Source organism: Limanda limanda, chromosome 3 (genome assembly GCF_963576545.1).
Source record: "Limanda limanda chromosome 3, fLimLim1.1, whole genome shotgun sequence".
Classification (NCBI taxonomy): Eukaryota; Metazoa; Chordata; class Actinopteri; order Pleuronectiformes; family Pleuronectidae; genus Limanda; species Limanda limanda.
Genome location: NC_083638.1, coordinates 3,815,468 through 3,839,687, shown reverse-complemented (window position 1 = coordinate 3,839,687; position 24,220 = coordinate 3,815,468). Strand labels below are relative to the sequence as shown.

The following is a 24,220-nucleotide window of genomic DNA, read 5'->3' as shown; positions in this document are numbered from 1 at the left end:
TACAAACCTAAGTTACAATATTATTAAATAGATGAGATTGAACAGTTTATGTTTATTGCTCAATGTCATATTATTTACGAGTATTTATAACTTCTTCTAGAGTGATGCTTATTAAATGAAATGAGTGATTTGGAGGTTTTGACTGTCGGTCTGGCAAAGAAAAACAAAAAAAACAATTTGAATACGTCAACTTGCTTTAGGGAATGATGTTTGGACATATTGCATCATATTCTGACCTGTGACTCAATGAAAAATGAATAAATAATTATGGAAAATAACTTCAACGAGACCACGAGGGGCACCGGGTCATTTCCCCATGACACATGCTACAAATAGCGAAAAATAACTTTTTAACAAATAGCAATGAAGTGGTTTTCTTTGTGTTTTATTTCTATTTGCATGTGTTTTCTCTGGTTTTGACTCTGACGTGAGCAGGGAACTAAAGACGGATCATTCATGATACTTCACTCACCTGAGAGACGAAAACTTGAACAATCCTCGAGTCAACATCTGAACCAAACACATTAATCTACAAAATCAAATTCAGCCACTTTCAGACGCTCGTTCATTTAAATCTGATCAGAAATGTTAATAAAATCCTGAGTCTGACTCGAATGTTCCCGCGCTGCTGCTCAGACGAGGGAGTACTTCCGGCGCCTGCGTGGTGACGTGGGTGGCGGGAGTTGTGACGCGGCGTTTCCTTGTTTTCAACGCAGCGCGGGAGATTGAGGAGAAGAAGACAGCTGAGAGAAGAAGAAGAAGAAGAAGAGGAAAGTTGTAAGTGTTCATGTTTATTCTCTTATTTCTTTATCTCCCGTCAGATCCTCGCTGCGTTGTGTCTCTGACTCGTGTTTAACGTGTTGCTGTGTGTGTCCTTGTTTGTCTGTGTGTGTCCGTGTGTGTCCGTGTGTGTCCGTGTGTGTCTGTGTGTTTCTGTGTGTGTCCGTGTGTGTCTCAGTTTGTGGAGGAATCATCAACATGCCGTGTGAGAGGAAGCCGATGCGCTACGGTCACTCCGAGGGACACACCGAGGTCTGCTTCGATGACCACAGTAGGTGAGTGGGACCATAGATATATATATATAGATATATATATGATATATCTGTATATATCTATCTATGAGTGGGACGAGGACCGAGGACAAGGAGGAACAGACCCAGAGCTCCAGAGTTTATTAAAGTGAAGCAGCCTGCTCCCTTCAACCCATCAGTTTGTTATAAAATCATAAAATTATCCTTTATTAGTCCAGCAATGAGGGAGATATGCAATATTACAGATATCAAGAGTCAGAAAAAGGCACAAGGAAGTAAAACAACACTGAAGTGTGAAGAAGCAGAGAGATTAAGCCTCATTAAGTTCTGTTTGTGTGGATTCAGTCATAAAGTCATTGTGTTGCTGCTTTACACAGATTTTTTAGATTTTGATTCAACTTTATTGTCATTGTACAAGTACTTAGACAACGAAATGCAGATCAGCTTCTAACCAGGAGTGCAAAAAAAGCAGTAAAATTGCACGAGTATGTGCTTATGTAAAATGGAATATGTAAATAAATAAGATGTGCTTCTGTTAGTCTAGTTTTAGTTAAAAACATCTGGAAGTGAACTCGGCTCAGTGGAAAGTTTTCAGGTCAGCAATGAGAGTGATCATTAGATTTAAATAAAGTATAAACAAAAGTGTGATATTAAGAGAAGAACATAAATCCCATGATTTATATTTATTCGTGGAGGAATAACACAAATGACCAGTGAAGCTCTGATCTGAGGGAACTGACCCGACTTCAACTAACCCTCAGTTCACTTAGATATTTAACATCTGGAGAAGTGCGTCAAATCTTTTGGATAAAGTTGATTCAATTATCTGAAAAGTCAAAATAGAAGTTTTCCTGCTTCTCTCTCTCTCTCAGGTTCATCGTCACCTGTGGAAACGACGGAGATGTTCGGATTTGGGAAAGTCTGGATGACGACGACCCCAAGTTCATCACCGTGGGCGAGAAGGCGTATTCCCTCGCCCTGAAGGTCGGTGTGCGCCGCCCTCCTGCACATCTGGCGTGTGTTGACGTGACGCGAGTTGTGTACTGATGTTCCTCCGTCCACAGAACGGGAAGCTGGTGACGGCGAGCTCCAACAACACGGTGCAGATCCACACGTTTCCCGACGGCGAGCCCGACGGGATCCTGACCCGCTTCACCACCAACGCCACGCACGTCACCTTCAACAGCAGCGGCTCCAGGGTCGCCGCCGGGTCCAGGTACCTTCAGATGATCACTGACCCCGGAAAAAAACAGAATTAACAAGAACCAGAGGAGAAGTGTGGTGATCAACCAACACCACAAAAGGAAACGACAACATTAGTTGTGTTGGGATTTGTTTATGTGTCCAGAACACGACGTTTCTGTTTTTGCTCGCCGCTGGTTGACGCTCTTTTACTGGTTTCCACCTGGAAACGCCAAAGCTGAGTCCAAACCAGCGGCTGCATCGTGGTTCAGTTGTGTAGCTCGGTTGTCGTCCTGCTGAGGATTTGAGATTGTGTGACGGAGATCAGAGCCATAATCTTATCTGGTTTCGACTGGGGATGGGCATTCGATTAAATTGTCTTAATCGATCGTCGGGAGAGTTAATGACAAATTTTCGATGAATCATTAATATTTTTATATTAAAATTCACTATTTATAGACTGTTAAAATGCAGTGAAAATAGAAAAAACACAGCGTGTTTCCTCATTAAGATCTTTATTAGAAGATGAACAACTCTTGTGGCAGTTAAATGGATCCGTTCAATGGTTACACTTGTAAATCAGAGCTGCTGTACTCTTCAGCCCCGATGAGAGAGCAGCTAGCCGCTGAGAGCTAGCTGGATCTGACGGTTCTCGACCTCTTACTCTGGTTGTTGTCACGTCCTCACTCCCGGAACCCATCACCCAGACCCGGCTCTGTCCGGGTCCGAAGGGGCCAGCCTCCGCTAGCTCCGGGGGCTAGCTGCGGAGCTCGGCTTCATGTCCGCACACGGACCCTCAGTCTACCGGGAAGGGAACCCGGAGAGACCCAGGTCTGGGTGAGGGGTCCTGGGATTGATGACCTGACAAGATGACAAGAAACTTGGACTATGGGCAGAAAAGGTCTCTGGTTCGTCTCTGGTTCGACTCCACGGAGAAACAACAAAAATCCAAGAGGATTCTCCCTACCCTGTCTAGTGCCCCTGAGCAAGGCACCTTACTCCCCCAACATCTGCTCCCCGGGCGCCGTACATGGCTGCTCACTGCTCTGTGTGTCCTGCACCAGATGGGTTAAAAGCAGAGGTTAAATTTCCCCTTGCATGTCTGTGCATGTGTTTGGGACAAATAACTGTATCTTAATCTTAATCTTAACAACCGGACCGGGAGGTCGAGAACCATCAGATCCATCTAGCTCTCAGCGGCTAGCTGCGGGTCTTTCAGCGGGGCTGGTAGAGTATATCTCCGGGCTGCTTCCTACAGCTGCTAACATCCTCATGTGCTGCGTTCAGGCAACTCGGATATTCCGACCTCCTACTTGAAGAAGAGCAGTGGACTCCTCATGCGCTCATGGAGACGTATAGCTTCGCAGTGTTGGCAGTGAACGCGACAGAATTTCGTCGATCACAAAATAATGTCATCGACGAAATTCTTAATGATCAATTAATCGATCGTCGATTAATTATGCCCCTCCCTAGTTTCAACCCCAATTTGAAAAATCTTCAGTCCTTTTTTCGGGCCATAATCCTGAGTGAGTGGGAACATGTTGTGTTTCCAGAATCTTCCGTTGTGAGGTTTTCCAGGTGACCCCCACCCCCCCCACCCCCCCACCCCCTGTGATCTGATCTCGGTGCTGGAAGACGAGCTCTTGTCAGTTTCACTTTGTCAAACCGTGCACGTTCATCCGCTTCCGGCGTCTCCTGCGGCTGAAGCTGTCGTGCGTTACGTGTCTGTTGTGTTCACCGGTGTGTGTGTGTGTGTCTGTGTGTGTGTGTGTGTGTCTGTGTGTGTGTGTGGATCCGATTAGGTTCGCTGTTGTTGCTCCAGCGCAGGATGCTGTTTCCCACGTTGGATTGAGTTCACCATTAGTCCTGATTGGAGATAAATGTTTGTCTGCTGCCAGAATCGATTCTTCCCTGAACAGGTTTTATTGATGCTGCCATTTTCACACCTGTAATTTCTGTCGTGGTATTGATCGATAAAGATCCAGGCATCTGAGGGAGTGTCACGGAGGATTTGGCATTCAGGAAGAGATCAGGGTCGATTCCATTAATTAGTCCCCCCCCCCCCCCGGTGTTGTTTCGAGCCGACGCCCTTTCTGCTTCCGCCGACAGCTGATCTCGTGTTGAAATGGACGAACCCTGAACACGCCAGGTTTATTCAGCCGTGTCCCCCATGTGTCCCTCAGCGACTTCCTGGTCAAGGTGGTGGAGGTGTCGGACAGCAGCCAGCAGAAGACGCTGCGGGGTCACGAGGCGCCGGTCCTCAGCGTCACCTTTGACCCCAAAGAGGACTTCCTGGTGAGTCACTCTTGTCCCTGGAGGCGGAGATTCAACACTGTCGGTTTTAATTATGAAGAGTTTGGTCTCAAATTGTAAACATCAACTACACAAAACTAGATTCAAACTACAAACTGCGAAGTGATGGCGTTTAACAAAGTACATCTACTTCATTACTTTACTTCATTATATTTATTTTCAGGTACTTTTCCTCCCACGACATTTGTAAATATCTGTTCTTACTTTAAATTGAGTAATTGGTCGTCTGATCCAATCAGAGCAGGCCAGGGACAATAGAACTTTCACATTTAATACATTACGTTTATTTACAAGTATTTACTCAAGTAGAGAAGTTAACATTGTTATTTTATTTAAGTACTTTTTGTCCTTTTATTTGTACATTTACTTGAGTAAAATGGTTGTGTACTTCATCGATGTGTGAATCTAATAAACTTCCAACTCAGTTAATGAATTAGCTCGGTTGTGTGTTTCTAATGCAACTGAAACCAGCTCATACACAACTTTGTGTGTTTAACTCCATCCCTGTGAAACTCTGCCAGGCGTCTTCCAGCTGTGACGGTTCTGTGGTCGTCTGGAACATCGAGGAGCAGGTACGTCACCGATTCACCACCTCACACACGAAGATCTTTCTCTTTACATGTCCGTGCACCTCATCGGTCCTCTGCGTGTCCTCAGACTCAGGTGGTCAGCTGGCCTCTGCTGCAGAAGACCAACGACGTCAGCAATGCAAAGTCTCTGTGTCGGCTGGCGTGGCAGCCCCGGGCGGCAAAGGTCAGTGAGCGTGTGACTGCTTCTCTGTGGTCGGCTGACTGACAGAAGCTGGTGTCTCCGACTGTTCCTCCACCTCCGATTTAAAAAAAACCCATCAGAACAGAAGATTTGATCTAAAATAACCAAACACTGTGTGTGTGTGAACTCAGTTTCTGGCAGTTCCCGTCGACACCAAGGTTCACCTGTACGAGCGAGGGACCTGGGACCATGTGAGCACTCTGACTGACGACCTGCTCACTCAGGTGAGACACACACACACACACACACACACACACACACACACACACACACACACACACACACACACACACACACACACACACACACACACACAGAGACACACACACACTGTTCATGGTTACGTCCTCGGTGAACAACCCTTCTTCTTCCTGTCTTCTAGAGACAGTAGTAATAATAATAATAATACATTTGATTTGGAGGCGCCTTTCAAGTCACCCAAGGTCACCTTGTAACAAATCGCCCTGTTTCAACCCCAGGGCAAAGTTACTACGCATTAAATTTAAAGGACACGGGCGGAGCCGACCCACTGTGTTTGTTGCACGCTGCCTGAACAAGTTAACATAAACGAAAAATCCCTAATTGGACCGATAACCTAGTTATCGGTCTTACCAAAAATTAACTAAATATATATATAAACGGAAAACACTCAAACAGGTTGCTTATTATATACTGTATTTACACAAAACACCAATAACCCCCCTCGCTCATGCCCGCAAACATTGGCGGACCCGTGAACATAAACAAGCTATTTACACACACTCAAACAACAATATTTTCCCACCCCAGGACCAAACATAATCCCCAAACAAACGTCCAAAACAAAAATGTCTGCAGGTGTGGCGAGGTGAGTGCCGCAAACAAATCAAAGTCCACGCTTTCTCACCCCCTTCCAGTGCCCAGAAAATGTTCAGTCCACGATATAAGCCATTACAAAAATCTCCCAGGTAATAATCCCGTTCCAGAGAAAAAATCCTTTCGGTTGTAAATTATATATCCAGTTCCTCGAACCACTGGCCGCACCGCCCGCCCGCAGCTCCAAAAAAAACACACACCTCCCGGCGGGACGTCACTTCCCCATATTTAACACATTTCCTTTACAAAAACCCCATATTTACATAATCACACAAATAATAAACAATCACACAAATAATAAACAAATACATACATAGATCCACTTCCTCATTCCTATAGTTTTAAGGTGTCTGACCAATGACATATGTAGCTTTTTTTTTTGATCCATAAAGTGCACTGCGGTGACCTTTACATTCCCCCCCCCCCAGCCAGCGGCTTATCGGGACCATAGTAGGGTTTCAGGTCGACCACATTTATATTGTCCACCTTCATTTTGTCAGACACCCAACGAACTCGGTAATTAATAGGACCTAACCTTTTCTCTACCCTTACAGGCCCTGACCATCTGGGTGCAAATTTGGCAGAGAATTTAGCTGAGGCTTTAGACAAAGGATGTGCCCTAACCCAGACCAGATCCCCAACAGCAAAGTGTACATCTTTGCGTCGTGCATTATAATATCTGGCTTGTCTAGCTTTGGCCACCCCAACATGCCTTCCAACCTCCTCCAGCAATTGTGTGTGTGAGTGTAGGATGTGATATGCTGATGAGCTAGGTGCAGGGGACTGGTGTATGAGACGCTCCAGTGGGCCTTTGAGGGTGCGACCAAGAGCTAACATTGCAGGGGTCACCCCAGTGGTCTCGTGCACTGCAGTGTTGATCGCGAACCTAAATTCTGGCAGCCACCGGTCCCAATCATAATGGTAATTCCCCACAAAAGAGGCGATCATGGTCTTCAAAATCCTGTTGACCCTCTCTGTCAGATTGGTCTGTGGGTGGTAGGCCGTAGTGAGCTTATGGGTTACGCCCCACGACTGACAAAGGCTAGCCATCAGCTGGCTTGTGAATTGGGGGCCTCGGTCTGACACCAAGTACTTGGGAACCCCCCAGCGAGTGAAAATGTCATTTTTCAGGACCTGACAGACTTTTGGCGTCTTAGAATCCTTCAGGGCGAAAAGCTCCACCCATTTGGTGTAGTAATCCACGACTACCATCAGCACTGAATTCCGGCCTTTGCTTAGTGGTAGGGGTCCCATGAAGTCTACTCCAATCATTTCTCCTGGAACCTTGACCTCTGTGGATTGGAGTTGCCCAGCTGGTTTCTCGTTGGATGGCTTATATTGCTGGCACACAGAACAGGCTCGGACATGGCTCCACACATCTTTTCGGACCGTTGGCCACCACGCCACCTCCAATATTTTCAGGAGGGTTTTCATCCTCCCTAGATGTCCTCCAAAAGGGCTGTTGTGAAAATAAACCAGAAACTCTGGCACCAATACATCTGGGGTAACCATCTGGTAATTAAATCCCCCGTACTTTGAAGGCACACCCCGGTACAACACTCCTTGTTGGTATTCATAGTGAATGCGACCAGGTGTGGGCTGCTCGATGGAAAGGCCAAGCTCTTTACAAAGTGTGTCAGACTGCTGGGCACTTCCAATATCTTGAAGGGAGCTGGGTAAGGCAGACCAGTTTGATTTTGGAACCGCAACACAAACGTTCCCTTCTGATAATGGCGGTGCCCGGGATAGTGCATCAGGGACAATATTACAGCAGCCCTTCTTATAGTTGACTCTGAAGGAGTAAGGCTGGAGCCGCAGAGTCCATCTGGTCAGGCGAGACGACGTTTTAGGGCAGTTAAAGGCCCAGGTTAGAGCACTGTGGTCCGTGAATACTTGGAACATCTCCCCCTCTAGGTAGTGTCGCCACTTCTCCACTGCCCAGACGACAGCTAGGCACTCCTTCTCCGAGGTGGAGTATCTCAGTTCTGCACCCTGCAGTGTTCTTGAGGCAAAGGCTATGGCCTTCTCCTCCCCGTCAATAGTCTGCATCAGGACGGCCCCTAGTCCCACGTCGCTGGCATCACAGTGCACCTGGAAGCCAAGGAGCGGCTGCGGCTGAGCCAACACTGGTGGTGACTGCAACATCATCTTGAGATGTTCGAAGGCGTCTTGACATTGCTCAGTCCACTCCCACAATACCCCTTTCCTCTTGAGGTTATTCAGTGGAGCCACAATGTCCGCTAGTCTAGGTAGAAACTTGTGGTACCAGCCCACTAATCCAAGGAATCTTTGGAGACTCTTCAAGTCTGTTGGTGCTGGATAGGCTGATATGGCCACAATCTTTGCTGGGTCCACGGCTACACCCTCCCCTGATACTATATGCCCCAAAAATGTTAACTGAGTCTGAAGAAGATGGCATTTCTTCACATTGAGGGTTAGGCTGGCCTCATGCAGCTTTTGGAAGACAGCATCCAGATCTTGTAAATGCTGCTCCTGAGTCTTGGAAAAAATGATGATGTCATCTATATACACGAAACAGATTTTCCCCTTTAACTCCCCAAGGACAGATTCCATCAACCGCTGAAAAGTGGCACCTGCGTTCCGCAGTCCAAATGGCATAACTCTAAACTGGAAGAGGCCTAGATGGGTGGTCACGGCGGTCTTCCTTTTGCTTTCTTCGTCCATGGCCACCTGCCAGTAACCACTCTGGAGATCCAGTGAGCTAAAATATCGGGCCCCCTGCATGGACTCCAGAATTTCATGCACCAACGGCATTGGATATGCATCGTGATGCGTTTTGGCGTTGAGGCCTCTATAGTCCACACAGAAACGGGGTGTCCCATCCTTCCTTGGGACTAAGACCACTGGGGAGGCCCAGGCCGACGAGGAAGGCTCTATCACACCATCACTGAGCATCTTCTTAATCTGCTCCTCGATGACTGCTTGCTTATGTACCGATGCTCTATAGGCTCTCTTTCGCACTGGCAGCTCATCCGTGGTCATGATTTTGTGCCTTACGATTTCAGTTGCACCTGTGGACTCTGTCCAAACTGTAGGCCATTTCTGCAGCAGTGGCCTAACCACCACCGGTTGAGCCTCTACTAGAGGCAGGCTTGGCTGCTTGATGCTAGCCTCTTCAAATACTGCTACGTAAAAATTGATTATTGAGCCTTGAAACCCCCACTGCAATGCATCCCGGGTTTTCGTTAAAAACTTGTGCTCTGTCCCCCCTGGCATGACATACTTCCTAAGGTGGGGCATTAAGACTATCTGGCTTGCACACATAAAGTCTAACCCGAGTAGTAGAGGCATATACAGCTGATCATCACTCAATATATGAACGCTGATGGAGACATGAGTGTCATTGAGGGTGAGGAGCAGGTTAGTTTTCCCTAGAGCCTTACTCTCATGTCCATTGGCCATAACGAACCTCGGGACTTCACTCACGTTCAGAGTCTCTCCAGCCCACCTTAGGTTGTTCCATAAGGTTCTGTTCATCAATGTGTATGTGCAGCCTGAGTCAAGGACGGCATCTCCGTGTGATCCTCTGATCCTTACTGGTACGACCAGGAGGGTTGGACTGCCCAGAACCGATGCCACATCCGCACCATGTCCACGGCCCTGACAATGTTCAGGTTTCCTGCTGGATTTTTTGCTAGTACGGTCTGAAGAGTGGGACTGCTGAACGCGGTTCCAATAGTCTTTGGAGTTGCTCCAGTCTTTCTCGATCAAAGACCCCACCTTAACCAGCTGGTCGACTGTGGACACAATGCCACGTAGGCCACTGGCCAGCCGTGGATTACACGATCTGAGGATTCGCCGCACCACCTCTTCCTCTGCCATATCGGAACTCCACTTCAGGCAGAGTGCCCGGTGATCATAGGCAAAGTCCCTCAGGCACTGATCGGGTGATTGCACACTAGAACGGAGCTGCTCCTCAATCTCCGACTGGTAATCAGTGGGCAAGAAAGCTTCCAGGAATGCATTTTTGAACATCTCCCAATTAGCTATTTTGCTGCGAGCGGCTAACCACCAGCTCCGTGCTGGTCCTTTTAGAACGGCGTTAAGGGTGCCCAGGAACTCAAAGTCACTCAGTGGTCTTAAAGAAAGAAAGTTCTCACACTGTTCGATGAAATCAGTGACATCAGCTGAACTCCTCGAGTCACCAAACTGGGGAAACTCCATTCTAATAGGTGGTTTAGCTGAAGCTGCGGCCGCGGCCGGGAGTGAACCATCTCTCACAGATGTTTGGCGGCCGGCAGACAAGACCACAGCCGGAGTGGAGAAACTAACAGGCTTCCATGAAGACCGGCTTTTGTTGATGGTCTTCTTAAGTTCTTCATCCCACCGTTTATCCCTCCGCTGCAGGCAGGATACCAGAGCTTGATCAAATCTCTGCAGCCTTGTGTCAATATACTCCTTCGCCTCCTTAGCCATTGCATCAATTGCTGCTCGGAGCCCCTCCTCCCGATTGAGCGTACTATCGGCTGCTTCCTTAAACCGGTTCTCCAAAGACTCAATTTTTAACTGTAAGTCCTGCAGATGTTCCTCCACTCCAATGGCTCCATTATCATCACTGTCCTCTGACTGATGTTGATCCTCAACCTGGGGGTCAAGATACATCGATTCCAGCATGCTGGTTACCTCACTGAGGCCACTGCGGTTGTGTCTACAGGTAACATGCCGATAATTGTCATCTTCAGGAGGAGAAGGGATATTTCGAGCCAAATCGATGAGGGGCAGTGAGCTCTCTTCAGGTGCATCATCACACCTGGGTGACCCCTGCTGCCTTGACGCCGCCATTTTAACTGACAAGTGAAGCTAAGCCCTCAGGGAAATGTGTGCTTAATGTTGCAGTATTCGTTAATAAAAGGATGTATTCACTGTACTGTAGTTGCAATATACATGTATGTATAGAGATATATATATATATATATAGGTAGGCCAGGTTTGCACAGCTACCCTGCTCTGATCCTAATCTTCACAAATCAATTAAACTTAACTGTCCCTGAATATCTAATACAGTTATTGGAAAAAACAACACAGTTATGCCACAAATCAATTAATTAAACTTAACAGTCACTGAATATCTAATACAGTTATTGGAAAAAACAACACAGTTATGCAACTTAATTCTTAATGAAATATAGATAACACGTAAAGTGCCGTGATACTGAAGAATTCGCTGTATCAAACACAATTTTCGGCCCGTGTTATTTTAACTTGAAACAAACAAAAGCCCGACGGGAGAAAAAAACTCCTCGGGACAAACGCACATGCTCCGTCACAGCGATATCGATTTTAATTTTATCATCCACTGGGCCCCATACTGGCCACCACTCTGTAACAAATCGCCCTGTTTCAACCCCAGGGCAAAGTTACTACGCATTAAATTTAAAGGACACGGGCGGAGCCGACCCACTGTGTTTGTTGCACGCTGCCTGAACAAGTTAACATAAACGAAAAATCCCTAATTGGACCGATAACCTAGTTATCGGTCTTACCAAAAATTAACTAAATATATATATAAACGGAAAACACTCAAACAGGTTGCTTATTATATACTGTATTTACACAAAACACCAATAACCCCCCTCGCTCATGCCCGCAAACATTGGCGGACCCGTGAACATAAACAAGCTATTTACACACACTCAAACAACAATATTTTCCCACCCCAGGACCAAACATAATCCCCAAACAAACGTCCAAAACAAAAATGTCTGCAGGTGTGGCGAGGTGAGTGCCGCAAACAAATCAAAGTCCACGCTTTCTCACCCCCTTCCAGTGCCCAGAAAATGTTCAGTCCACGATATAAGCCATTACAAAAATCTCCCAGGTAATAATCCCGTTCCAGAGAAAAAATCCTTTCGGTTGTAAATTATATATCCAGTTCCTCGAACCACTGGCCGCACCGCCCGCCCGCAGCTCCAAAAAAAACACACACCTCCCGGCGGGACGTCACTTCCCCATATTTAACACATTTCCTTTACAAAAACCCCATATTTACATAATCACACAAATAATAAACAATCACACAAATAATAAACAAATACATACATAGATCCACTTCCTCATTCCTATAGTTTTAAGGTGTCTGACCAATGACATATGTAGCTTTTTTTTTTGATCCATAAAGTGCACTGCGGTGACCTTTACAACCTTACAATAAAATAATACAGGATCAAAGATAAAAGCATGAAAGATAGAAGCAACATTAAAACAGAACATCAACATAAAAACAAGTGAAGGAAAGTAAAGATATTTTACCGCACGGCACAAATTCTCTGACCCTGATGTTTTCTTATGTGAGTGATTCAGTGAAAAAGCCTAAAACACTAAGTTTGAAAAGGTGTCAAAGGTCGATTGTGAAAGTCCGTGTTTGAAACGATCAGCAGAACTGAAGGTTCAGTTTATCTCTCCGCTCTGTCTCTTCATTTGATTCGACCTGTCCCTGCAGCCGGTCAACGTGGTGGCCTGGTCCCCGTGTGGACAGTTCCTGGCAGCCGGCAGCGTGGGGGGTGCACTGACCCTGTGGGACGTGAGCAGCAAACTGTGTGTGGAACGGTGAGTCCCCCACCCCGGGTGGTTGTTGACCTGTCGAAGGAGACGTGAAGGTTCGGGGTTCATCCCAGTGACCGGGTGTCTCTCTCTCTCCTGTGTTCAGGCAGAAGCACGAGAAAGGTTTCACGGTGTGCGGCCTGGCCTGGCATCCGTCCGGGAGCCAGATCGCCTACACGGACACCGAGGGCTGCCTGGGTCTGCTGGACGGACTCGGCGTCTCCACGGCCGACGCCAGCGTCCCCAAGGTAACACGGGGATGTCCTGAAGAAGATCTGATTCTCAGTGTTTCTGTCCGACCGTTGTCTTCATGGTTTTCTGCCGCCGGACCTTCAGCAGGCTGCGGTGAAAAAAACAGTGAAGGACTACGACGCCTTGTTCGATGACGATGATGATGACGACCGGGTGATGGACGAAGGACTGAGCGACACCAGCTCGCCGGTGAAGAAACGAGTGGCGGCGGACGAAGACGAGGACGACGAGGATGATGTCCTCATTCCCTCGACTGGACGCGTCCGGAACCGAGGAGCGATCCTGGACGACGAGAACTCGCTGGGTCAGTCATGGATTCAAGTTTTCCGTCGCTAGGAAGGATTTCCGTCAACTCCGCTCGCACAAGGCGTAAAAAAACGAGTATAAATCGGCCGTCCGGAGTCGCATTTCCGGTTTCATACCCGGAAACTGCGGAAACCACGGAAGATTTAGAAGAACGAATATAGACCAAACTAGAAGAGCACTTGGCAGAAAAGATCCGAAACTATGACCACTAGTATAACCCGTCACTGACCGGCGGGTTTGTCCGCCAGAAAAAGGCTCTGAGGAGCCGCCGTGGCGATGTATATAAACGTATGCCACACACGACGAAGAGCCGAATCAAACAAAAAAAATTACTCCGCCTAGTGGTCTGGCGGGGAATTGCGTTGCAACACGCGCCACTGTAGGGGAACTATAAACCAAAACGAGTCCGTAGAAGCTGCGTGCGTAAAAAACGACTATAAATCGGCCTTAAAAATGAGATCGATGCAGATCCGAAGAGAAAAAAAAATAGGGGGGGGGGTGTAACACTGATATGATTTGCCATAACTTCACCAATCAGCTGTGATTTTTTTTTAACCTTTTCTTTGTGAACCATGCCTTGCGTCTTTCTCATGTTCGAATGGATAAGTTGACGCGCCATTTTTAAAAAAAAATCCATGCGTTGGCATATAATTGTTCTCGAAAGCATTGTGGAAATAAATGACAACTTGTGCAGACGTTTTGTGATTTATAGCCCATTAACACGAATGGTGAAGTCTTGCAAAAAAATATTGGTTTTATGCCCTAGCTTTAAACTAGTGAGTGATCATGGACCACGTGAAGTTCAAATATCGAGGCGGTAAGCAGCCACGACCCAAAGTGAGTGCCGATTTTTTTTTTTTCAGTCAGATGATTTTTTTTTTGCTTTAATCCCTGGTCAGTGGATGAGGGTTCATCACAGATGGAGTGGGGGGGGGGGGTCGGATTGGTTTCAACTTCCTGTATTTGAAATGTCTCCATCTTTGCTCGCACGTCTTCGATCAGACACCGGATCCCTGAAGCTCGGTCCGGACGCGTTCAGGGACGACGACGACGACACCGGCAGCGCCGTGGTTCCTCGGTCCGTGCCCCTGGCGCCCCCCCGCCCCGTCTACGAGGGTCCGATGCCCAGTGCTCCTCAGAAGGCGTTCCAGTCCGGCTCCACCCCCGCACACCTCACGCACCGCTTCATGGTAGGAGACACGAGCAGCCTGTGAAAGTTAAATCCATGAACAGATTCTGCAGTTAACATTTAACTTTTGGCGATTCTGATCTTCTTATATTATTTTGAATAGGCTGTAAGACTCATATTGTTAAAGTTCAGTTTAATTTGAATGGAACGTGTGGTTATGATAATCCTAACGTCCACTCACTCAGATGTGGAACTCTGTGGGAATCGTGCGCGGTTACAACGACGAGCAGGACAACGCCATCGACGTGGAGTTCCACGACACGGCCGTGCACCACGCCATGCACCTCACCAACTCCCTGGGTCACACCATGGCTGATATTTCCCAGGAGGCCGTGCTGCTGGCGTGCTCCAGCACAGACGAGCTCGCCAGGTAACACCCCCCACCCGCTCTCTTACATTTCTGTGACTTGTTTGGTCAGATCCTTGAAGCTGCTCCTCTCCCTCCTCAGTAAGCTGCAGTGCCTCCACTTCTCGTCCTGGGACACCAATAAGGAGTGGATGGTGGACCTGCCGGCGGGCGAGGACGCCCGGGCGCTGTGTCTGGGGGCGGGCTGGGCGGCGGTCGCCACCAGCACGCTGATGCTCCGCCTCTTCTCCATCGGAGGCGTTCAGCGAGACATCTTCAGTCTCCCAGGACCGGTGGTGTGCATGGTCGCACACGGAGAGCAGCTGCTCATCGTCTACCACCGGGGTTAGACACACACGCACACACACACACACACACACACACACACACACACACACACACACACACACACACACACACACACACACACACACACACACACACACACACACACACACACACACACAAGCACACACACACACACAAGCACACACACACACACACACACACACACACACACACACACAAGCACACACACACACACACACAAGCACACACACACAAGCACACACACACACACACACACACTCTCCACCTGGTCTCAACAAATAATAAAGTAGAAGCTCTAATTGTTTACATGTGTCAAATCTGAGAATCCCCGGACGCAGCTCAGAGGAGACACAGCTGTGACCTCTCGCTGTCCCGTCCACTCAAATTCCATGATGTCCCTTTGTAACACTGACTGGACAGGAAGTAAAAGATTTAAAAAAACAATTTTAATAAATTCTTTTAAATTTGATTTAAATTGTCCAAAATCCACTCGTTCCAGACGGTTAAAAAATTTGCCTTGAATATTTGAACAGAATATTTTAACACTTATTTATTATAACAATGTAAAGAAATGCTCTCACTGGAGCCCGACTGATTTGATATTTGCCGATTTATGAAAACTCAAATTGAGCAGAATCAGATACAGGCCAGATGCAGATCTATGTTATTATCTCACACATTTTAAGTTTAGTTTTCTTGATTCTAGTTCTATATATTCGTTTGTATGTGTGTTTTCTTTTTTTTAATTTATAATAAAGTTTAAATTATCATGCCTCAATTACATTAGTCTGTCATAAGGGTTTGATAAAGACATCTTAGGAATCATTGCTAAATATTTGTCTGTACATATCGGCCAACATCTGAATCTTTAATCTCATATCAATCCATAGTATTTAATAGAGCTGAGCCGGATACTCGGCTGAAACGAGTATCCGGTACGGATAAAGCACTTTTGCCGATTACGAGTATAATGTGAGTAATCGGAGTCATTATCTGTGCTCAGACTGAATGAAAATCCTCACACAGCGTCACAGCGCTCCTCCCGTCACACACGGCTCTGCTCACTCACTCACAGAACAGCTCTCTGTCTCTCAGTCACTCAGGTTCACTGCGCATCGGGACTGTTCCATAGGCTCAGTCAAGGAAGCAGAAATGATTCGTTCATTTCCCGACTGGGTCTTCGGGTACGAGTCTATGGACATTTTTTCACGAGACCTGCATTGGCTCAGTAGAGGAGCGCTGCAGATGTAGCGAGGGACGTTCGCTGTCTCCCGGAGAAATGAACACAATTCTCATTTATTATCACACTGGCATTTAATTATCACGGCAAACAATTACACTGCACTAAACTTTAAGTGTTAATGTAAAGTGAAAATAACAAAACCAGTCTGTATGACTTGTGAACGAATATAATTCACGTCTTTCTATACTAAAAACACAGAGTGTTCATTTCTCCGGGAGACAGTGAACGTCCCTCGCGTCTCACACACACACACACACACCTGGTGTGGAAATAAATTTAAAAAAAATAAAAATAAAAAAATTTCAAAGTTAAAAAAGAAAGTTATGTTGAACCAGCCCACTTCCGGGTTAAATCACACCCACTTCCGGGTTAGGCCCCGCCCACTCCGAGTACGGATACGGATAATTCATATGGTTAACAGATACAGATACAGATAATGCTGTACTCGCTCATCCCTAGTATTTAATAACTATGGTCAATTAAGGGTTTAATTAAGCCTTGAGATGTGTCACACTTTACTTCATATCATTTCATTAATGTCTTCTAAGTGTTCACTGTGATGGACAGTTCTCCTCCAGCAGGTTTCAAGGCTCTGACAGATATAACGCAATGGAAATGAACAATCTAGAATTAAACGGATTGAAATGAAGTGCGTTGTCCATTACACATGTTTTGTGTATTAACTGAAGAATCACTCACGCTGCTCCTTGTGTTTTGACCTCACGTCTTCAGCGACAGGTTTCGACGGGGAACAAGCGCTCGGCGTCCAGCTGCTGCAGTTCGGTCGCAGAAAGAGACAAATCATGAACGGCGAGCCGCTGCCTCTGTCTCTCCGATCCCACCTGACCTGGCTGGGCTTCACTGCTGAGGGTCAGTCGGTCAACAAACAACTTCATTCACACACACACACACACACAGAATCAGGTCAGTCAGAGGTGGAGCTTCTCTGCTGGATTCTAACGTCCGGCTCGTGTTGTGGGTTTTCAGGCACGCCTTGCTACGTGGACTCGGACGGCGTGGTGCGGCTGCTGAACCGCTCGCTGGGAAACACGTGGACTCCAGTGTGCAACACCAGAGAGACGTGCAAGAGCAGGTCGGACCACTACTGGGTGGTCGGCGTGCACGAGAACCCTCAACAGCTCAGGTGAACGCCGCCGTGTCACAGCTCTGTGTCGCGGCTCGGAGGAGGATTGAGTGATGCAGTGTTTACTAAAAGAATTAACTTTTTTATAGTGTCGTAATCTAGTCGTAACACACAGGGCGAGTTTATGTAGATGGCACATTTCAGACACAACATCAATTCAAAGTGGTTTTACATAAACGTACCAGAGCAGAGCAACGTCTTCAAGGGGCTTCAGGAGATTTAAAGGCAAACAGAATTTGATTAATCCTCGATTTAGAGGAAAAAACGCACAAAACTGTTTCACGTGCATAAGAATGATCAGGTTTCTAAGTTGCTTCCCACGAGTTTGGGTGTAAATATAAAAACTGACAGTATCCTGAGCTTCAGATGGTTGGATGCAACGTGGTGCTTTCACCTGATCTTGATTCCTGGTGTCGTTTTTTTCGGTGACCGTCCCAACAGTCTGTCCTCGTCCCCTCAGGTGTATTCCATGTAAGGGCTCCAGGTACCCCCCCACCCTGCCCAGACCTGCTGTGGCCATCCTGCCCTTCAAGCTGCCGCTGTGTCAGACCGCCACCGAGAAAGGACAGATGGAGGTAAACCCACCGAACGTCCCAGATGCTCTGGACCAAACCGTTTAAACCAGTTGGACAGAGAGTAGATCCGATACGACTGAGGACATGTTGAAATGTGGACGCACTGCCCCCCCCCCCCCGTGTCAGCCTGTCCTCTTCTGTCCTCTTCCAGGAGCAGTTCCTGCGTTCAGTCCTCTTCCACAACCACTACAGCTTCCTGTCGTCCAGCGGCTACGAGATCGACGAGGACGGACAGAGCCGCTCGCAGAAGGAGCAACAGGAGCTGCTCATGAAGATGTTCGCAGTGAGTGTCCGAGCCGCGGAAGACATCCACACTCGCTATTATGATCCCTGATTTGGAAGCCGTCTCCTGATTGGTGGGTTCTCGGGCCTCTTCCTCCAGTTGTCCTGTAAGCTGGAGAGGGAGTTCCGCTCCGTGGAGCTGGCCGAGCTGATGACTCACAACGTGGTGACTCTGGCCATTCGGTACGCGTCCCGGTCCCGACGCATGAACCTCGCCCAGCGGCTCAGCGACATGGCCCTGGAGAGAGCCAACCAGATCCAGGAGGAGGAGCCGGAGGAGCAGGACCAGGAGCCGGAGCACAAGGCCATCAGACGGAACTCTGGGTAATAATCAAAGTACATCTGTCACTTAAACTGCTGTAAAATCCTCAGAGCTTAGATCGGCAGGAACAGGAGGTTCAAAGGATCTGGTTCTTTGATTAAAAGCCAAATGTTCAAGCTTCTTTATTCATCTTTTTGTCGGAGAAATAAATTACGACTCATAGGAACGTCCAATCAGCAGGATTAGACAGGGTTCGTACGGTCATGGAAAACCTGGAAAAGGAAAAGTCATGGAAAAAAATAATTTCCCAAAAGTTTTGGAAAAGTCATGGAAATTTGTTATATTCTTATTTTCATGTCGTTCGTTTTAGGGATGGGCATAAATACTCGACTATTGATTAATTGATCATTAAGAATTTCATTGATGACATGTTTTCATCGATAAACTATTGCATGTTCGCTATGTGGCAGGAGGTCGGAATATCCGAGTTGCCCTGAACGCAGCACAGCGTGTCTGTTAGCAGCTGGAGGAAGCAGCCCGGAGCTAAGCCTCTGCTGCTCGGCTTCATGTCCGCACACGGACCCTCAGTCCACGCGGAGGGTAACCCGGACAGACCCGGGTCTGGGTGAGGGGTTCCGGGAGTGAGGGCGTTACAACGACCGGACTGAGAGGTCGAGAGCCGTCAGATCGAGCTAGCTCTCAGCGGCTAGCTGCTCTCTCAGCGTGGCTTAGGAGTACAGCAGCGCTTATTTACAAGTGTAACATTGAACGGATCCTGTTTAACTGCCACAAGAGTTGTTAATCTTGTAATAAAGATCTCAATGAGGAAACACGCTGTTTTTTCTATTTTCACTGCATTTTAATATAGGCTATAAATAGTGAATTTTAATATAAAAATATGAATGATTAATCGAAAAATCGATCGTTAATTCTTCCGACGATCGATTAAGACAATTTAATCGAATGCCCATCCCTAGTTCATTTACGCTGAGTTTTAAATAATTCATACATTTTTAAAGAAATATGCTCAAAATATAAGCAGGCATACTTGGGTTTGTGTCATTTAAGGTGTGCTGTATGCCTTGGAATTCTCATTGTTAGTTTGAATACTACATTTTGTCACTTTTTCGCGTATACACCGAGATTTCACGCAATGTTCGGTCATGGAAATTTGGTTTAAAGTCATGGAAAAGTCATGGAAAAGTCATGGAAATCCATTGGTCAAAATGTGTATGAACCCTGATTAGAACTTTGTCACGTGAGCTGACTGAAAACAACAAGCGTCTTCTCTGGACAGGTATGACCAGAGCGAGGTCACAGGAGGACGTCACAGCAACAGACACAATCAGGAGGAGGAAGAGGAGCAAGGACAGGAGCTCGGGGAGGAAGAGGACGGACAGGAGATGGAGACGGAGGAGACGCCAGAAAGCAGGAAACGTTAGTTCCACTTCTTTCTACGTAGACAGAAGCTCCTCATCACTCTGTAAAGATCTAATCTGACACCAGTGAGCGTGTCTCATGGGATCCGTGTCTCTTATCCTCTAGGTGTGAATCCATTCGCCAAAGAAGCTGTTTCACCGGTGATGCCGTCTCTGACACCAAGTGAGTAAACATCAGGAATTACACAAAGTACTAAAAACAAGTGGACCTGGGTTGAGACGCCTGTCAGTCAAACGCAAAACTCGTCTCTACACCTCTGAGCTATAATGACTCGACTTGGATTCAATGGAATTCAATGAAAAAGGTTCAGTGTGTGTGTATGTGTTGGCTGTCAATTACAGGACAGAAATATAAGCATGATCATTTTATTTGTGATTTGGAAATTTTAGTCGTTTAATATTGTAATATGTAGTTTGTCCACAACTGTAACACATGGTTGGAAAATACGTTTTTGTTAACAGAGAATAAATTATTGTGCGATTTTAAAGTATCGTATTTATTATTCTCGTGTACGGTATCAGCCTCGGTGGAATTTATTCGTGCGGAAGTTGTGAGTTTTCCGAGATCATTTCAGAGCAGTTACAGCAGCCTCTAGTGGTCATGACTAGTTATTATTTGTATGAAAATCTGACTTTGTTGTAATATTTTAAATCTGAACGTTCACCTGATTTCACTCGTTTGTTTTCCAGTTGGTAAAGTAGGACGTTCAAATCCCTTCAAGGTAAGAGCCGGAGTTTCCCCCAAAAAAAGGACTTAGAAATGTATAAAATGTCTCCTGCAAAGGACACGAGGACAAAAATGTGATTTATAGATAAATCTTCAGTTATCAGGAGAATTAAATCACATTCAATATTTTGTCTCGGAGTCTAAAATGTGTCTCGATGAACCTTGACGTATAAAACACAGTCTATTGAAATGGTTCCAGGTCTTTGGATCGGGGAAAGCGTCGGCTGCGTCCGGTCAGAATCGAGGGACCAACATCCTGGACAACATGGCGTCCAGCAGGAAGTCGGCTCCGCCCGGCGGCTCTGCAGGGAAACCCGGCAAAGGTCCCGTCCTCAAACCTCTGGCCCCGAGACCCAAGTCCAAGGTATCGTTGACTTCAGAAGACGATTGAACTCGTGCACGTCGTTCGTCAGACTCCATTAATCGACCTGGAGACATGTTCCCTCCTTCCTCTGCAGACCCAGTCCACCCTGCTCCAGATGACCGGCACAAAAACAGCCAATAAGAAGCCTCAGGGGAGCACGGAGCCGGCGGCGGATCAGAGGAAACAAGCCGAGGTCCCGCCTCCAGCCTCGCCGGCAGATGACAGCGACAACAAGAGGTCAGAAACCCGAATGACTCAAGCCTCTGAAGACCACAACACAGATTCCTCCCTTGTTTTAAACGTCTGTGGTTTCTCTCCAGACCCAAGACGGGGTTCCAGCTCTGGCTGGAGGAGAACAGGAAGAGCATCGTGTTCGACCAGCCGGACATGGAGGAGACGGATGTGATCAGAGAGGCCATGGGACGCTTCAGGACGCTGTCAGCGGAGGACCGACTGGTAAATGAAATGACCTCTGGACGTTTGTAAAGGTGTTAAAGTTACCAGCTGCAGAAACGAGAATATGACATGACATCACATTTCTACAACAAACCCTCAAACAACCTCTGCTGCTGGTTCCACTTCCTCTCCATGCACATGGACGGGTCCAGTCGGATGCTGACCTGGACTCGGGCTGAGAGAGACAGACTCTGAGATGTCTCCCACCACAGCGCATTTAAAAATCTGCTTTATCCTCCTTGAATCATTTGTCATCTTCTCCCTCAGAGGAGGTTTCTGTTCTAGAATGAGCTGTTTTCAGTTCGTCCTGTTTCCACTGAAGAGCCGATCGATCTGAGAACCCGTCAGTTTAGAGACGCGAGGAAAATCATTACTGTACGATAAACTATCCCAATTTCCCCCCCCCCCGCGACCGCCCCGGTTAATGATGTGAGCTGCGGTCGTGTTTCCGTGACGACGCGCCTCATCCTCTCGGGCACCTGAGCGCTAACAGACGTCAATCTCCTGGTTTCTATAGCGGCTCGCTCCTGACCCTGCATACATCAAGACTCTCAGCAGAGAGCCGGGCGACACTGGACAGAGCAGAGGAAGAGGATGTGAGCCGATGGGGGAGGATGGGGGAGGATGGGGGGGGGGGGGGGACGCCTGTTGCCTGGGAACCCTGTCGAGTGCGTTTTGGCAGCGAGGGCACAAAGCATTGATCTTATGATAATCCTGTGTGAGAGTCGCTGAGTGGGTCAGTCTGCAGCAGGAGAATCAGAACTGAACCGGTTCCCGGCGCAGGTCCAGGGTGATCTGTGATGCTTCTTTACATCAGTTCCAGGTGTCATGTGATCCGGTTCTGCCTCAGAGACCTGGAGGTTCTCTGTGAACTGAACCCGATCTCCAGGAAGTCGTTTTCCATCTCTGTGCTGCCTCCCGGTGAGAAGCAGCCTCGGCCTGTTTCGCTTCAGATTCGTTTATTAGATGAAGACGTCTCAAAGATCTGGAAGATATATTATGAACATACCCCCCACCCCCCCGAGCTGTATCTGTTACTAACCCGACCTTATGATAAGATCAAATAATCCTTTGTTAGTCCCACAGCTGGGAAACAGCAGCGGCAAGAGGGCATTAAAAAATAAAGTACTAATAAGTGGTGATACTTATAATATTGTAAAGAGATACAAAAATATAAATGGAGTAAAAACTAGTGTATAAAGTGTAAACAGCATTATAAATTAGAACCTGGTGCAGGATCCAGTTTGTGTCAGTGTGTGTGTTTGTGTGTTGTTCTTGTGTGTGTGTGTGTGTGTGTGTGTTCATACTGGACTTCCTGATGCAGCCTTACAAATTATCATTACAATTCAATTCCCTTTACAGTTGGTGTCTCATTTCAGTGAGTAGGTTTTTTTTTTTAAATCACTGAAAATATCTCTGCAGGGGAACAGTTGGTCTGAAACCTTGTTAACGCCTTAGTGTGTGTGTGTGTGTGTGTGTGTGTGTGTGTGTGTGTGTGTGTGTGTGTGTGTGTGTGTGTGTGTGTGTGTGTGTGTGTGTGTGTGTGTGTGTGTGTGTGTGTGTGTGTGTGTGTGTGTGTGTGTGTGTGTGTGTGTGTGTGTGTGTGTGTGTGTGTTTGTGTGTGTGTTGCTCCTAATTACATTATTCTCTGCCCAATACAATGAAATGACAAGTGAACAGTGAGACGTCACAGCCTGAACCACCTCTCGTGTGTGTGTGTGTGTGTGTGTGTGTGTGTGTGTGTGTGTGTGTGTGTGTGTGTGTGTGTGTGTGTGTGTGTGTGTGTGTGTGTGTGTGTGTGTGTGTGTGTGTGTGTGTGTGTGTGTGTGTGTGTGTGTGTGTGTGTGTGTGTGGTTAATGGTGGAGCTTCATTGGGTGCTGGAGGTGAAGTGTGTGTGTGTGATGTCCGCTCACTCACCAGGCCCTGGTGATTCATCCTGGCTCCATTACGTCCAGGAAAACGCTTCCTTTTGTCTCTGCCGACAGAGAAAGGGAGGGGGGGGAAAATAAATAAAAGCAGGCAGAGGAGAAGAGCCAGCGGGCCGAGGAGCTGCCGTCTGTCCATAGTGATTATACGTGACAGGAGGCAATTTCCAGAGCACACGCCTGAGCGTCCGTGTGCGTGTAGTGCTCGTCACGGAGGTGGCTGGAGACACCAGAACAATGCACAACCATTTTCGTCCCGAGCGCTAATTAACATGTGCATTTCCTGTCCTCTCGTTTGTTCGGTGCAGGCGTGGACGGAGCGAGCGAAAGGTCCAAGCGGAGACGACCTGAAGAAGAGGAAACGAGCCGGAGGAGAAGATGTGGGAGGTGAAAACGGACGAGAAGAAGCCGAGGAAAACGATGCCAAGAAGAAGAAGAAGAAGCCTTTGGACTCCGCCTCCAAACTGTCAGCGTTTGCCTTCGACAAAAACTGAACATGTTTCCGACAGTTTCTCGTTGGTTAAAGGTTCGATGTGTTTATTGAGAACTTTCCATCCTGACGTCTCTGAGACCTCAAATCACAACGTTGTGAAGGATCAGAGACTTTCATCAGCTCCTGTATGTGTCAGTGTTTGTGGATTTAATATTATGTTTCTAGAAAAACTG

The 24,220-nt window shown here is 47.2% G+C and overlaps 1 protein-coding gene across 1 annotated transcript; it reads left to right on the top strand.

The window, feature by feature from the left end:
• Window positions 1-732: 732 nt before the first annotated feature.
• wdhd1 (WD repeat and HMG-box DNA binding protein 1) lies at window positions 733-24,220 on the top strand. The gene is made up of 26 exons (XM_061068348.1): window positions 733-777; window positions 959-1,055; window positions 1,904-2,015; window positions 2,096-2,247; window positions 4,397-4,508; window positions 5,048-5,098; window positions 5,184-5,279; window positions 5,429-5,521; window positions 12,613-12,719; window positions 12,820-12,961; window positions 13,053-13,269; window positions 14,274-14,461; window positions 14,646-14,830; window positions 14,910-15,151; window positions 17,112-17,249; window positions 17,367-17,523; window positions 17,984-18,098; window positions 18,250-18,381; window positions 18,481-18,704; window positions 19,940-20,079; window positions 20,188-20,244; window positions 20,772-20,803; window positions 21,008-21,172; window positions 21,267-21,409; window positions 21,493-21,628; window positions 23,863-24,220. The coding sequence occupies exons 2-26, from the start codon at window positions 979-981 to the stop codon at window positions 24,046-24,048; spliced, it is 3,399 nt and encodes a 1,132-aa protein (XP_060924331.1). The 5' UTR covers window positions 733-777; window positions 959-978; the 3' UTR covers window positions 24,049-24,220.

Bases quoted from the DNA above. Each gene is read 5' to 3' on its own strand.
- wdhd1 (XM_061068348.1), top strand. From the start codon at position 979: ATGCCGTGTGAGAGGAAGCCGATGCGCTACGGTCACTCCGAGGGACAC. The intron at 18,382-18,480 runs GTGAGTGTCCGA...CTCTTCCTCCAG, and splicing joins TGCTCATGAAGATGTTCGCA to TTGTCCTGTAAGCTGGAGAG. The intron at 20,080-20,187 runs GTTAGTTCCACT...CTTATCCTCTAG, and splicing joins GACGCCAGAAAGCAGGAAAC to GTGTGAATCCATTCGCCAAA.